Source organism: Tripterygium wilfordii, chromosome 9, assembly GCF_013401445.1.
Source record: "Tripterygium wilfordii isolate XIE 37 chromosome 9, ASM1340144v1, whole genome shotgun sequence".
Lineage (NCBI taxonomy): Eukaryota > Viridiplantae > Streptophyta > Magnoliopsida > Celastrales > Celastraceae > Tripterygium > Tripterygium wilfordii.
The window spans coordinates 12,829,702-12,845,134 of record NC_052240.1 but is presented as its reverse complement, the minus strand read 5'-3'; the positions used below and the strand labels follow the sequence as shown (position 1 = coordinate 12,845,134).

General features: G+C 39.0%; 3 protein-coding genes across 3 annotated transcripts; all 3 read right to left on the bottom strand.

Annotated features, from left to right (window-relative positions):
• Positions 1-45: 45 nt before the first annotated feature.
• On the bottom strand, positions 46-3,224 carry LOC120004870 (vacuolar protein sorting-associated protein 2 homolog 1). The gene is made up of 5 exons (XM_038854200.1): positions 2,972-3,224; positions 2,275-2,405; positions 1,403-1,507; positions 412-672; positions 46-311 (listed from the first exon to the last, which is right to left on the bottom strand). Exons 1-5 carry the CDS (start codon positions 3,006-3,008, stop codon positions 174-176), a joined length of 672 nt encoding a protein of 223 aa, XP_038710128.1. The 5' UTR covers positions 3,009-3,224; the 3' UTR covers positions 46-173.
• A 3,115-nt stretch (positions 3,225-6,339) lies between these two features.
• On the bottom strand, positions 6,340-7,801 carry LOC120006194 (protein BIG GRAIN 1-like C). The gene has a single exon (XM_038856136.1). It carries the CDS (start codon positions 7,593-7,595, stop codon positions 6,453-6,455), a length of 1,143 nt encoding a protein of 380 aa, XP_038712064.1. The 5' UTR covers positions 7,596-7,801; the 3' UTR covers positions 6,340-6,452.
• An 834-nt stretch (positions 7,802-8,635) lies between these two features.
• Positions 8,636-13,107, bottom strand: LOC120006551 (protein Brevis radix-like 4). Its single transcript, XM_038856610.1, has 7 exons — positions 12,924-13,107; positions 12,650-12,780; positions 12,370-12,500; positions 11,912-12,291; positions 10,561-10,696; positions 9,799-10,199; positions 8,636-9,078 (listed from the first exon to the last, which is right to left on the bottom strand). The coding sequence occupies exons 3-7, from the start codon at positions 12,490-12,492 to the stop codon at positions 9,000-9,002; spliced, it is 1,119 nt and encodes a 372-aa protein (XP_038712538.1). The 5' UTR covers positions 12,493-12,500; positions 12,650-12,780; positions 12,924-13,107; the 3' UTR covers positions 8,636-8,999.
• Positions 13,108-15,433: the final 2,326 nt, after the last annotated feature.

The following is a 15,433-nucleotide window of genomic DNA, read 5'->3' as shown; positions in this document are numbered from 1 at the left end:
TAACATGAAAGTAATTTTATTCAAATTTACATTCAGAACAGGTAGTTCTGGCAATTTTCATACTCATCACAAGTATAATTCAGACTGGAAAATTTACAAAAGTAAAAGAAATAGTCATGACTTTAAATTTTCTACCTGGCCTGCAGGTCGCCGTAACAGTAACACCACTACTATTACATTTTTCTTAAATTGTCTAACCTTGCCTGCAAATCACTATCAATCCCACCATCTTCATTCCCAGTAGCTTCGGCTTGCGCAACTTTACCCTTCACAGCTGGTGCAGCAACAGTTGATGATGGTGCATTCACAAGCTGTGACATTCAAAAAACAGCAAACATGTTATCATTTGCAAAGTAGAAGTTTAACCACAAGATCAATGAATTCCCTATCCATGGTAAGAGTAGAGACTACCTCCTGATTGATGTCTATTCCAATCTCATCAAGAACCTGGCTCACTAGTTCTTCTGTTTCCTCCTCTTCTTCATCCCCTTCCAGAGCATCATCTATAGCATCTCCCATCACCTCGGTCGTCATTTCCATTCTCTCATTCTGCCTCTCAAATTCTTGCATTATTTTCTGCAGTGATGGCAAGTTCATTTGCCTATTCATCTGGCCCATTGCCTTTGTCACACCTTTCATTGCTTCTCCCATGGCTTGCGTGGACTTCAATGTCTGAGAACCAAGAAGATGGCCAAAATTTTTAAGTTGCTAAGCATGTGAAAATACTATGCTTATGTTCTAACAAAGTATCAATATATCAAAATATCCATAATCAGAAAAAACATCGAAAATAAGAAATAAACTTGAACTTGAGAAATCAAGACAAAGTAAACTTTTCCATGTACAACTAGTCTAACAAAAAAGGCACGAATTCGAGAACGCCTAATAAACCAAGCAAGTGATTGGGCTAATCAGTACATTTATACAAATTTTGAACAAATTTTGTTATCTTTTTAGACATAACAATTTTACAAACTATCTAAAAGTTGCTAAGGTCACAAGTCCCTTGGAAAACCAACAAGCAGAAGAAAAAAATTGTAAATATTTTTATACTATGATAGAACCACCTGATGCATCTTACTTTCTATTAGACCATAAAGAAAATCCCTTTCTCTAACAAGATGCCCACCAAGTTCTCAAACTTCTTTCAAAATTTCCCAAAAAACCCCTTCACTTCACATCGTTACTTACTTCTGCCAATATACTTGGCAGGATAAAAAAAAAACTTTCATGAACTACGCTCTGGCAAATAATTTTGGGGAGGGAGGGAAAGGGGAAAAAAACATCGCAGGAGACCTTTGAGCTGTTAAAAGACAAGATGAGTAATGAATTGTGGCAACAACAATGGGTCTTTCTTCAATTTCGATGACGAGGCATGCAGCACAACAAAAACAATATATACCTGAATTCTAAGTGATACACCCTGGAGTTGTGACTTAAGCTTATAGAACTTTTCAATCTGATGCCGCGTTCTAATAAGGTCCTTTGCCATCACCTTAACAGCTCCCTGGAACAAAATTACAAAATATCATCTAACAATCAATCATGTATCATGTCAATTTACATTTTAAATTCTATCAATACCAAGAGCCATAAGCACAATCAAGTATCTCTCCTCCAATTACATACTTAGAACCATTGGTTATAAGAACAATGACCTGTTTCAAACACAACAATGTAAAAATAGTTCATATAAAAAGTTCACCCTAGCCAGGATAATGCACACAAGGTGGAAAGGAAGGAAAACCTAAACCCCCACCAAATATGTATGTTGAGGGTGTGGTTTTAATGATGCTACAGAAGGTCCATTTAGATGACAATGCAAGAATAGTATGATCATCCTTGACCAGTGTTGTCAAAGGCGAAAGGCACACCTCAGAAGTAAAGGCCTCCCATCCCCCAGGCACAGGGTGAACTAAAGGTGTGCTTGTGAGTGTAGTAACAACCTCTCTGCTATAGGGGTATGGCTATATTCCCATCCCCGACCTACCTCCTTTGTGTAGGCTTACTTCATCTAGACATTCATCACAAAATGAACTCGTGCAACTGAAAGTACCAAACAGTATAACATGATACGAAATAGAGAACAAAATTTGAGCAGTTATACAAAAATTAATCAGGGCAGTAATTTTCTTCCCATCAGTACAGACCTGTGGGTAGGAAATTTACACTTAAAACCTGCCAAGAAACACTTATTGAGAGCAATACCATATAACATAAACTGCTTGCCAGAGGTGACTACGAGAGAGCAAGAACAAATTAAAATCAACAAACCATCTGCCCTTGTTTGGCACTTTTCTTTATTTCTGAAATTAGTTTCTTCTCTTGCGTCTGTAGCCCTTGCCTTTCCCTTTCTATCTCTCTTATGGATTTGTCCAACATCCTTTTATTCTCCCGCAGCAGTTCTGATACCAAAACCATGAGTTCATTCGGAATACAAAAATAGAAAAACATCAGTTGATAAAGACAAGCAACTGAATAATTACTATGTATTTGAATCATCACCATTCACTCGCTATTCGCTAAAATGCCTAGGAACCTCAGTAATAACCCAATAGTATGCACTCCCCAACCAGCAACAATGTGACCAAGCAATAAAATTCAGTATTGGTAGACTTAATATCACGATTGAAAATTTTGTACTTCAATTTTTCCGTGCTAACTCTCTTACATAATACCAAAAAAAAAAATCTCAATCAGTCACGTATTTGATTGATCTTCATAAGCAAAGGCATAATGTTCAGTCAATTCAGTAAATTATAACTTCGACAGAAAATTTCATCAAAAAATAAAGAAAAAACGCCTCTCCCGAAACTACTTAATCAGATGATACGAGTTAGGGGTGCAGGAATTCAAAACAATCGGTACAAACTCATAATATTCACCGAATTGGAAACAATTGAATATATAGATTTTCTTCGGACTAAATCAAGAGAAACAACGACGAAAAATTAGGATCCAAAAAAGAAACCTGCGGGAGTTTTTCTCTTGCCGAAGATGAAACTCATGACGATCGAAACTCAAACAACAACCGAGAAGCAGTAACAGCTTCGACGGATATGTCTCTTGCGTCTGATCCGAGCTTTACCTCAACCTAATCGGATCGGATCGATCGTGTCTCCGTTGTTGTTATACGGATCCGATGAAAAGATAACAAAAGGCAACGCGACGAAGAATCCTTACGCGGTGACGACGGTGGAGTGGACCGAGTGGTTAAGGAATGGAATTACATTCCAACTCCAACTATGAATTGACGCGTAAAGTAGTAGGGCCCATCTGATTGTTAACTTGGACTTTTACGGGCTGGGCTTTGACAAAGCCCATACAAACATGAGCCAACCCATTTCAATTTCTTTGATAAAATTCTGCAGATTGTGGGGTATGTTAAATATTAATAAGCACACAAGTGCAACTCTGGGGCATGCTTTTAACTAGGGTTGATAAAAAAATCGAGTCAAACCAAATCGATCGGCAAATTAATCATTTGATCGGTTATTGTTAAAGATATGCTAATGACGACCGATCGAATAACTGAAAAAATTGATCAAACTGTCAATCGATTGATCAGTTAAATTTATATAAAAAAAGACCGTGACACTTAACAAAGCTTACAGCCACTGACGCACAGACAACCCATGTGGGTCACCTGCTAAAAGGCTTTTCAATTTATTTTTTTTATTTGTGTTGTTTTCTAAGTATTTGCAATTTTGCATTGGCATGGCCCATGGGTACATAGATAGTCCAACCTCCTGAATCTCCAAAACTGAATCATTCATCGTCCGTTCCCAAGCCGACTTGAGTGCCCAGGAACAGGTTTGATCCCCACTTGAGACAGACAGATAGCCTGAAAAGCCTATTTTAGACCAATTTTTGGGAAGAGATGCAAGATATGTATTGGTGATTAAATATGATCTTGCATTGGATACTCTACTAATTCCCAAATAGTTTCCATCAACATCACTTTTTTTTGAAAAAAAGTCAAACACCTACTTGTATTAGAATATAATCCAATACAGAAATCACTTGCCGTGATTACTTTCTCTGCCCGCTGGGCAGACGAAAACCAAACACCTAAAGCCAAACAAAGTAAAACAATACAATCAGAAAAAACCATATAAATTACACTACCCTAGACCATTAGACAAGACAATTGCTTGAAGCTCTTGTGGAAGTTCTTCAATCCAAGCTTGGAACAAAGAAGAATATAGACCTCTTTTAGCAAGCAAATGGGCAGCAACATTCGAATCCCGCCGCACATGCGTAGCCTGCCAACTAGAAAAATTGTTCAACACCATGAAAAATTATCCATCAACATCACTTGAAGCTTTTACTTTGTTGATTATCAAACTTTTCTAGAAAGATAAGGCTACAATTTCCATGCCTTTGGGTGATAGTCTAGAATTTTTCTAAGGTCGGATCGTTCTAAGTTTGATTCTAACTAAGAATAATATCTTTGTGGACACTCTTCAAGTAATATCAAGAGAGAGGCTAGCAATCGACACAAACTTAATTACCTGGATGTGTGATACGTACAAGATTGGTACTTTGGATTTGATAATGCAGATATGGTTGGTTAACTATACATAATTAATTGCAGATTGGGTCCATGTCAATTGGCCTTGGATACAGTAACCCTAACTGTCCGACACAACATGGGTCTTGGGCATCACATACAGCAAGTAGTTTGCTTGCTTTGATCTTGAGGTGATCTGTGTATGTGACCATACATCCACCCCTTGTATTAAAACAAATTTGGGAGAAGAAGCGAAGAAGTTTCAATGAACCCAATCCACAAGAGCAGGTAAGTGGTCCTTATTGGCTTAAATTATCAATAATTTTCAATACTAATCCTATATACATATTTATGTGCTACTTTCATATTTGCCACAGATTTGTGCTTGGTTGGTGAGAAACATGACCCACTAGTGCTTACTGGCATCATTTAGAGAATTGGATTGGTTAGTTGAAGTTTTCATGATTAACTTGTCCTTCGCATCAGTTCCAGTCTTTTTGTAATTTTCACTTAATTAGGATTGCCATATTAAACTACCCATTTATCCCAATAAGTTGTGAAGATATATATTTATTCGTTTGAGCACACCCTCCAAAGAAAAACCTAATGCACTCTGTTAAGGGTTAGAAAATCCAACCTAAACATTACAAATTAATATTATTCGTTTTTGATCAAAAACTCCTACAACTTTGTTTTTTTTTGACCGTCATCATTGATTTCTAGGCTCAGAAAATGAATTGATTGTGTAAGAGGGATTGGACCTTTGTTTATGTATGAAACAATCTTAATATTAACTAGGGAAAAGAGTTTTGATTTGCCCTCGTTTGATGTGAAAAAGATGTCTTTTTTCCCTTCTTGTTTGGTGTGAATTTACTAGTTTATGTCTCAATAGTCTTGTTTTCTTTTTCTTCTCTCTTGAGATGGGTATAGAATCAAAGAGAGATAGGTTTCCAAAGTCAATGATGGTGGCCATGCATGATCATCAGTAGTAGTAGTTGATCAAACTAACACTTTTTTTTCCTCCTCCTTTGGTGAGAAAGCTAGCAGGTTTGGATTTTTGTTATCATGTCAGATCCTGCTACGTTTTGACTTAATTAGATTCTCTATGTTCGTCCCTACCTGTCTGTTAATGTGTACATCAATAATGATTCATCTCTGCATTATTTGGTAGCTGTGAAGTTTGAATAGACACCCAATCTGGTCATAGAACTTCCAAGCATTTGGTCTTATTAGGGTTTGCATTTTTATGAAGGGAGAGTCCCCTCCACAATTCTTGTTGTCATTGGCATGAACTGGCATTTGTCTTTGTTAAATACCAAGAAACTTATCCAACGTCTAAAAAGGGTGAAATGTAAGCAGTCTTATTCCTACATTATGGATTACGGATAAGCTCATTAAGGGTTAGAAATTTGTAATCATTGAACAACTTGGAGATAATTTTAGTGGGATATCTCTTTAAATTTAAAGCCTACAATATCCGAGGTTTGGAATACGAATCAATCACTTTTGAACATCTTACCTTTCGCCAAAGTGGTGCGAACTCTTCTGACATTTCAAGGTTTATATTTACCCAATTGTCCGAAGAGCGTGGTTACTTGGTTATAAAAAAATTTGTTATCATTGTTTCAAGTCTAACCACATTCTAGGTGAGGTTGAGGCCATGTGCTGAACAGTAAAAAGAAAAAGAAGCAGTCTCATCACTTCCCATGAGAAGAAAATTTTGAGTCTACTTTTTCCTCTTTTTGCCTTCTTAATTCACCTTTGTGTTTGAGTTTTCCAGTCTTTCCATCATTATTCACACTTAATTAACAAACCAATCAAACCATTTAAAGAAAACAGAAAAGGGTTGATTATCATCTAATCCAAAGAAAAAGGAAAGATCTAACTCAACTGATTCTTGAATTCAATCCCCCCAAAACCCCATTAATTACATTGAATTTTACAGGATGAAGCCATTGGCAATGGCTTGATTAGTTTTCAAATTAGTAGTTTCATACACTGGAAGCTCCTCTCTGTATCTACCAATCCCAATTAGATGGTCAAGCTCAAAAAGATCAGAGCTTGAACAGCTCTCTGCATCGTCGTCGTCGTCGTCTTCCCCATCAGCATCATTGTCAATGTAGTTGCCAAATCTTCTGCAATCAAGTTCATCCACATTTCTCTTCTGATAACTTGTCAAGTAATCCATTCCTTTCATGAGCTCTTGTTTCACTGCAGAACTTTTAACAATCTTTGGCAGCAAACTCGGATCATCTTGTTCATGGATAAATTTCTGACCATAAGGCCTGCAATCCTCATCCACAATGACACTCACAGGATAGAATCTCACCGACCTCTTCATGCCGTTATCAGTTAGTTTAGATGGCGTCTTGCTCAAGCAAGACCTTGAAAATGGAGTTGTTGATGAACATGTCGATTTTGGCTTACAATGATCATCATTGAAACTCACATCCTCCATGGCTGCTTGATCAGAACAGATCTTCACCTTTTTAGCATTCCCGGAACTGAAAATTGAAGTAAAAAAGCTGGCAATGCGACCTCCTGGAGATATTGGCTGCTTCACTTTCTTCAATTCACCATAAATTTTCAATGCTCTTAGTTTAGTATTCTTCGTGAATCCTCCGCCTCCGCCTCCGCCTTCGCGCTTCTGCTTCGTCTGCTTATTATCTCCATCAATTCTGTTCTGGAATTGCATTCTTTGTGTGGATGAAGACGATGATCTTGGTTTTCTCCGACAATAATAACTCGACTCCGCATCGCTAGATGAGAACACACCTCCTCCAGAGCTAGAATCTGAAGAGCTGGAGGTGGAATATACAACAGAACCACAATTAGTACTCCTCTTATCCATCCAACTTTCGATCATCATCGCTCGCCGAAGATTCTTCCTCTCTTTATCTTCAGTACCACTCTTCATTGCAGAGATTGCAGTAGCCTCCTTCACCGTACTTTTTTCTCTACAAAGAGTATTGAATTCCTGTTCTTCTTCTTCTTCTTGACCATAAGATTCTCCATCGATGGAACGGTAGATGGAGTCAAGAAGAGAAGAAGAGAAAGAAGGGGTTCTTCTTCTGTGAGACATTTAAACAAACACAGAATGTGCAGAGAGGGTTTTACGAGAGGATGGGGAGTGTGGACGGGAAGATTAGTTTAAGGAGACAGTTGTCTCTCTGTGTCTGTTAAGAGAAAGTCAAAAGCTGCACAACTTGTTGTGTGCGTGGAAATGTGGGTTTGTGGGTTTGTTTGTTTGTGTAGGGAATTGAATAAAAATGTAAGAAGAGCAGAGGCAGAGAGAGAGAGAGAGAGAGACGAGACGCTTGGATTAGGAGTAGAAATGAAAAAAAAGGGAAAAGATAAGAGAGATTTTAAAGGGGGGAGGGTGCCGGGCGTGCGGGTAAGTGATGGTTACAAGCATCTCTGCCAACTTGTCTTTCTTACCACTTTACTGTCGGAGGAGTTGAAAGATTCTCTCTATTGGATGCAAAGATCTACCCATTTTTAGTTTTTTCTTGTTAAACCAGAGAATAGTATGTGAAATTGGGGACAAAACTGTGCATATTTGTGTTTCAATACAGGCCACCTCGTTGTGAAATGTTGTGTATTGAATGTGACTTTCACCTGATTCAAAAGAAGAAAAATCAGAAAGGGAAGACGCTAACTAGCCAACAGCTAGTGTTGCGATTATTACCAATTAGGACTGAAAATGACCTGAATCATTTCCCTATCATGATTGTTCTTTGTTTTTTATATGGGGGTTTCTTTCATTGTTAAGAACTTCTCTGTCGATGGAAGTTTTCAACACCCAGTCACTAATTGCTTTTATCCAGGCAATCAGGACTTGATATTCATCACTAGAACAACAAAAAACAGAAATATGAACAACTTCTTTTCAAGTACTAAGTCAAATAATAAAAAGGACAAACAAAGGGCACAAGCATTATTACCACATGAATTTTTTCCTTTTCTTTTTTAATGCAAAAGAGGTGAATAGGGAACATGAGTATTTTCTTGGGCCAGGCCCAACTTTGTTTGCAAGAACTCTTGGAATGGTTTGGGTTAACCCCTGATGGGCTTAAACATAATAATGATGAGAATTGCAGTGGCATGCTGACAGATATGATATATCACCAAAAAGAAGATAGATTTTCTTTCATTTATATGATCTTGTCGACCACCCACATATCTCATCCACCAAAACCCAAAAAAGGAAGTATGGATATAAATCGAGTACATGATCACTTGCCAGAAGACCCGTAGAGCATACGAAGTTGGAACCTCGCAGTTGGTACTGTGTACAAGGTTGATGTATTCAAGTAATACCCCAAAAACATCAAGAGGTGCCAGCGGCAACCCGTTCGGATCTCTGTAAAAGAAGGGACTTTACTATTTATGGCAGCACGGAAGGGGAAAAAAGAAAAGGACCAAAAAAAAAAAAAAAAAACCCCCAAAATATTTTAAGCACCAGCAATCACTATATTTTGCTCAATTACAAGTATTGTTCATGTATCCTGGCTCGGTTCTCTTCCCACCACAGCCTAGCATGCATCTCTCCGAATTTTTCTCGGCTGCACCACGCAGGCAACACCAGCCAACACAATCAATGTAATTTCAAGTCAGTAAAAAAGGTGGATGCATCAAAATTGTGAAGCCATATTTATGGAAACCCTAACTAATAAAACATCAAACTGGGTTTTACAAAGAAGGGCTCATAGGCAATCAGTTTTATAACATTTTGCAAGAGTGACAGTGCATATTAGGCTCACTGCAAAATAGGCCTCAATCTATCTGATGCTTATTAGATGGCAAGTTGGCCATCTACATGTACATTCATAAACTCAAGTGACTCAAGTGGCAAAGCATCTCACCACCATATAGGTCTCAACTAGACGAAAGAACAGGGACCATTAATTTCAAAATCCCGTGCACAAGAGACTAGCAATAGTAACAAGTTCTAGCATGCAGATTTAACCCACACATTATGTATATGTTATTTCCTTTGTTCGAACGGGCGACGCCTATATTGCAATGAAGCAACTTTAATGCTAAAGCAAGGCCCACCCTCGAAATATTACCACTTCGCAACTACCAAAACCAAATTGCATTCAAATATATAAAAGCTGAAATCCATGGTGTGCCAACAATGAGCTGTTAGAGCAAGGTTATTCTTTCAACCTAGAATTGACCACTACCTTTTCCTAGACTCATTCACATGTGCAACACAGAACTTCATTAAACTATCATGCTGCCTAAGCGTAGCAATCTGGCCATAGAGTTAGATATATTACCTGAATCTGACTCTTCTTAGTTCTCTTTTGCCTCCCGGCAAAGCTTTGATAGTGATGTAAACACCTGGTTCATCCTGTTCAACCCATTCAGTCTCGAGATCACTGGCACTGCTCATGGATAGCTCTCCAGAGCGGTCTGCCTCCCTTGATGAGCTACTTCTTATAGAGGCATCAATTGATGATGTCTCTGTCTTGGCCCCACTTATGCTGGAAAGTTTTGGGGTCGAGGTAAGACCGCCAGAATCACAGTAATTACGAGTTTGCATTGGATGATGGTCAAGTGAATCTGAGGATGAGTAGCCCATCCCCATCCCTGTTGGACGGTACAAGTTACGAGGCATCCGTTCTGATGTTAGAGGTGGTGTCACGGGGCTGTCTTGAACAGATTCCATCTTTGAGCTCTGTAAGAAGTCAACCGATTGAAAAAGAAGTCATCGAACAATTTTTTTGAGTAGGATAGTAGGATGTCATTTAAAAAAATAAATTTCACAAAGAAAATTTCTGTTGAAGCTAAAGATTGTTGTTGATCCATCACTCTCAGTTTGACAATGAAGTAGGAGGTTTTTCCTAAATGAATCTTCAACGTAAAGGGATAGAGGAAGGTTTGTTCCCGTTGTATTAAATAGAAGGGGATGTCTTTGTAAACAATTGAAAACTCAAACATTGGCAACAGAAATCATGTATTGAAATAGCAATGGGAAAAGGTTGACGATTTCTGTTATCATGTGCTTATTTAACTGGTTGGCTCAGCTCAGTACTCACCTCATCTTCAGATCTTGGGGTTGTAGGAAGAGGAAACGCTTGGCGATTAAACCTCTGCACATTGTACAATTCCCTAACCCTATCATAGTTCTCAGACCACCATCTTTGAGCTTGCCATTTGTTGAACATATCTCGACTAGCCAAAAAAAGCAAACTACATTTCAGAGTACAAAAATAAATGATATGCATTCAGTTCATTCTCATAATTAGTCAAGGTATACAGGATTTGTGAAAAAATTTAAATATGAAAAAAATTTAATGCTAAATAATGGATCAGGTCCGGACTGTCTGGTTAGATTTTAACAACCATGTACTTCGCATACCTTTCATGAAGCCGCACTCCCATATAATTCTTACCTGTGCACATGTCTCTACTAATGCTAAGCCACTAGCCTAATTAAGCACTAAACACCTTTGACAAAAGGATATAATGCCTTTGTTTTAAAAAAAGCACTAGGAAGCAGAAAACCGGTATTTCGTGTCTGAAAACAAAGTAGTTTACAAGTTTATTTGGTGCGAGGTGGGTGACTTTGACATTAAGTAAATGGGTTTCCAATTGATTAAAAAAATAGAAACCCCATATTATATTGGAACACAAACGAGAAACAGATAAGATGGAAATTTTTTTAAAAGGAAAAGAACAAAGTTAGATAAAGCTAGAATGCCCAATTACAATCTAGAGTCAACAAAATCCAACTTAAACCTGAAAAAGATAATTGAAAAGACAAAATTAGTCAAAAGGCTAAACATGGTCATTACTGATCAAGGAGGGGGGAATTACCACTTTTCCATGATCAAATGATGAACCCATCTTTGTCATTGTGTGAGCTCAAAGCCATGTACTTGGCTGTTGCCAACATAAGTTTACCAGAGGCAGGGCTGTTATCATATTTGTCTTTGTATATACGTGGGGAAATGAGGGTCCAAGTTGCAGACAAATGACAATAGATTTCAAGAATGGCGACAAGGCCACGGGGAACCAGGCGTGAAGGAATTTTGAATGAAGCTAAAAAAGGGACAATAGGCTTCCCCGACACGACGACAATGCTCAGTGAAAAAGCTTCCTAACACAATCAAACCTGCCCCACCACCATTACTGAGGCACAATGAGTTCAGCTTTTGGACTTTTCTTCAATTGCTTTTCACTAGGCGTGATGTTTACTGTGGAACGTAGGCCCCACCCTACCTACAGGTTGTTAAGGTGTTTTTGTGACCGTTCAAAACGTGGGCCTCACACATGAAAGCGGATTGATTCAATATAACCGTCCGATCAAAACCCAATACTCACGAAATAAAATCGTAGCCGTTCAATGTGATGGGCACAAGGAAATGGATATTGTAGTACTCGTACCTGAACCGTATGCGCTTGAGATCGTTACCGCCGCGAGGAAGGGAGACGAAGGTGATGAGCACGCCGGGCTCGACCTGTGCTACCCACTCCTTTGGCTCGTTCTCCTCCGTGAAGATGATCGGCGGGAGGGGGCGGCGACCGCTCAAGGACTTCGGCGTCGCTTCGCCGCTCGATATCCCCTTGAGCCTCGCCTCCATTTCCTTCCCCCAAGTCCGCGGCGTCGTCGAGTTTGAACTCCCCGTCCTCTTGTACGACCATCTGAAACGGTCCGACTCGGTTTCCAACTCGATCGAATTATTGCTCTTCAGCCGCGTAGGCGGACCTGTGCAGGGGTTACAGTGTCGATATGCCCCCGACGCCTTCAGTGCCATATCCCTCAGCTGCAATTGCCATGAAAAACCAAAATTAGACAGAAACCGTAGGATATTAGGGCTTCGGATACAGAGCGCACTTAAAACCTGAGTACTAAGAGATTTCACGGCTTGTTTGGTTGAGCTTAGAGTATTGTTTGGGTCCATGTCCTCCGATTGACTCACTGAGTCATCTCCGGGTTGCTTCGAGCGAGCAATGCACGTCAGCATTTTCGATTCTGAGCAAAACCAAACCACATTCACATACATAAGAACTCGAATTCAACCAGAGTCCCCGGATCTCAAAATCGCGTAAAATTGTTAGAAAGGCAAATACAAAGTATATTCAAAGCAATCAATTGAAAATAACAAGTGGAGTGTCACGTACATTGATAAATTACTCTTGTGAAATCTGACGAAGATCAGTCGGGTTCAGTTTCAAAGCGCGGATATCGAGACGCTGCTACGGTGTGCGCAGGCGCTATAATGGCCACCTTAAATTAGGCGACCAGAGATTCTCTGAGCAAGACCCAATGGTAGAGGGAAATCAACAAATTGAACAAAAAAAGTATTAAAATCGGAGAAAACGACGTGACATCTGAATTCTGCACAATAAATTAATATATATAATCAAATAATTATGGTCAGCCATTAGAGATTACCTCGTTAGGGTTAGTGCAGAGTGAGAGAGTTTCATTACTTTCCTTTTCTTCTGGTTTTTCTTTGCGTGATTAAATTCGGAGCGCCGACGCTGGTGAGTGGGGAGTAGTGAAAGACGGAGACAGCGCCCACTTGATGACAATAATGCGATATTGTTCGTTTCAACGACACTGTAAACTCCGCTTTTTCTGGTTCACCTGTAACCGGAGGGTCACCGGTTCTATGTACGTACGGACAAATGCATTGGCGGTTATTGTGTTCTGACTTTCAGGTTTGCATTGGCGGTTATTGGACTTGTTTTGTGGCCCATCGTATGGGCTGGGCTACATGATTTTCTCATTTTGGGATCCAAACAAAGAAAGCCCAATATCCAAATGACACTAAATCCATAAAACAAACATTATCCAGCTTAACGCTAGTTTCTGCAGTAGTTCATAAATGTGTGCTTTGGGCCTGGATTTGGCACCCTTTTATGGGTCCATACGTGTTTTATTTCAAGAAAATGATATCGTCTTCCCCAATTGAACTCATGATCTCTTGAAGGTGACAAAGTGACAATCCATAATTCACCTCAACAATTACACACCCAATAAAGAAAAAATTAACCTCCTAGAGTTGCAGGATTAAGAGAGAGCTAAGGACTAAACCCGGATGATATGATGCAAGTTTAGGATGCTCGTCACTATATCACTTAATCACTTTAGAGGGTCCAATCCAAGAATTCAAAATCTTAAGCCTAGTCAAATACACACGATTATATAGACTTGCTGGGCTGGGCTTTTAGACCCATGAGACATATGGGCTAGGGGAGAGCCTTGGGCCCATTTCGACACCTTGTTGAATGTTTAAAAACTAGTAATTGGGTCTCTTTTGACACAAACCACACATGTCCTGGTAACATGGTACGATCACAACCATTATATATCACACAAGCTAGAGCCGCCAATTGCAGACTAGCTCAATCCTTTACCCAATATGGACGCAGCCCATATCCTATATTCGAAATTGTTGAACTTGGCCAATCACCCTTAGTCACCTCTGTGTGTGTGTATATATATATCAAACGCAATGATTACCAGGGCAAGAGGCAGACTACCGGACCACTTGGACCTGCTGGACCATTATTTCGTTTGTACTGGCATTTTACATTGCTTGAGGGAAAGAAAATGGTCCACTTAAACACACATTTGAGGTTGGAAAAACCATGGTGGGTGGTAGATGGTCTTTATTTGGTTAGGGAAAGAGATTGGTAGAGGAAGTAGACCCTCGTCTCTATCCACGTCGTATTTGTGACTTCTTCCCTGATATGTATCCTAGTCGTCCCTTGATTCTAGTCTTACAAGACAAGACAACAACGAATGTGAAAGAGACACGACAACTTTCCATACTTCGTTTTCAAAAATATGTTAGAGATCCCACTACAAAAACATCTCAATCATCCTAGCAGTAGATCTTGTTCATTAATTGATGTAAATATAGGGGTCCATAAAACCTGATAATTGAACAAAAGAATGACACATCGACTACTAAGATGATTGTGATGTTTTTTACTGAAATCCTTATCATGTCTCCTCCTTTTTTTTCTCTCTAACTTGTCGTTTTTTATTTTTTAAAAGGATAAGACCTTTTCTCTAGAACATTTGATGTGATACTAACCTCCGTCTATGCATAGAAAATTTTGACCCAATAACATGATACGTTATTTCCATAAAAATTCAATACTAGGCTATTATCAAAGTGTTTCTTCATAAATTACCCAACTTTCAGCGATGTCCGATTTATTTCTTACGGATTTTTAATGATAACCTTATTCAAAATAAAATCACATTTAATTTTGGTATTTTTATGGTGAATTCGATTAACATATTGTAGACCCATAGATCTATAATTAAATATAATATCGATCGAGACCTTCGATAACATTCCAAGATCACACTAGAGGTAGGATCATGAAGCTAGCCGGGAAAGCTCCGATTGTCAAGTCACTTGCCGATAGGTGGGGTTTTAGTGAGATAAATGAAAGACTTTTAGAGAAAGGGAGAGCAAGACATCTCCAATAGTTGAGAGAGTTAATGAGACTGTAGCCTCATCTCGATCACGTGAAGGAGCTTCTTGACAATAATGAGTTTTGAGCCTTGTATAGTAGATACCCATTTTGTGGGCTTTGCTGGACTTGGCTTTTCATAGGCCTTTTTGTAGATAGTCTAGGCTCTCGTGGGTCTATTGGGCGTGACTCAAGACTCTCATGAGTTTTTGTTGAGTTTTGACTCAGACTTTCATAGGTTTAGTTATCAATCTATTTGGATCTATCGGGCTCGACTAAGAGTCTTGTGAATTTAGCATTGTTGATTAAGACTTTCGTAGGTCTTATAATGCATAATTGTTCATAGGCGGTTTTTGGCTCATAAAAATATCTCTCGTCCCACAAAACCAAACAACTACAGGATTTTTTTTATCAATGAAGGTGACTGCGAAGAAATCATGACATGGGGGAAGAAGTTTAGGATTTTGT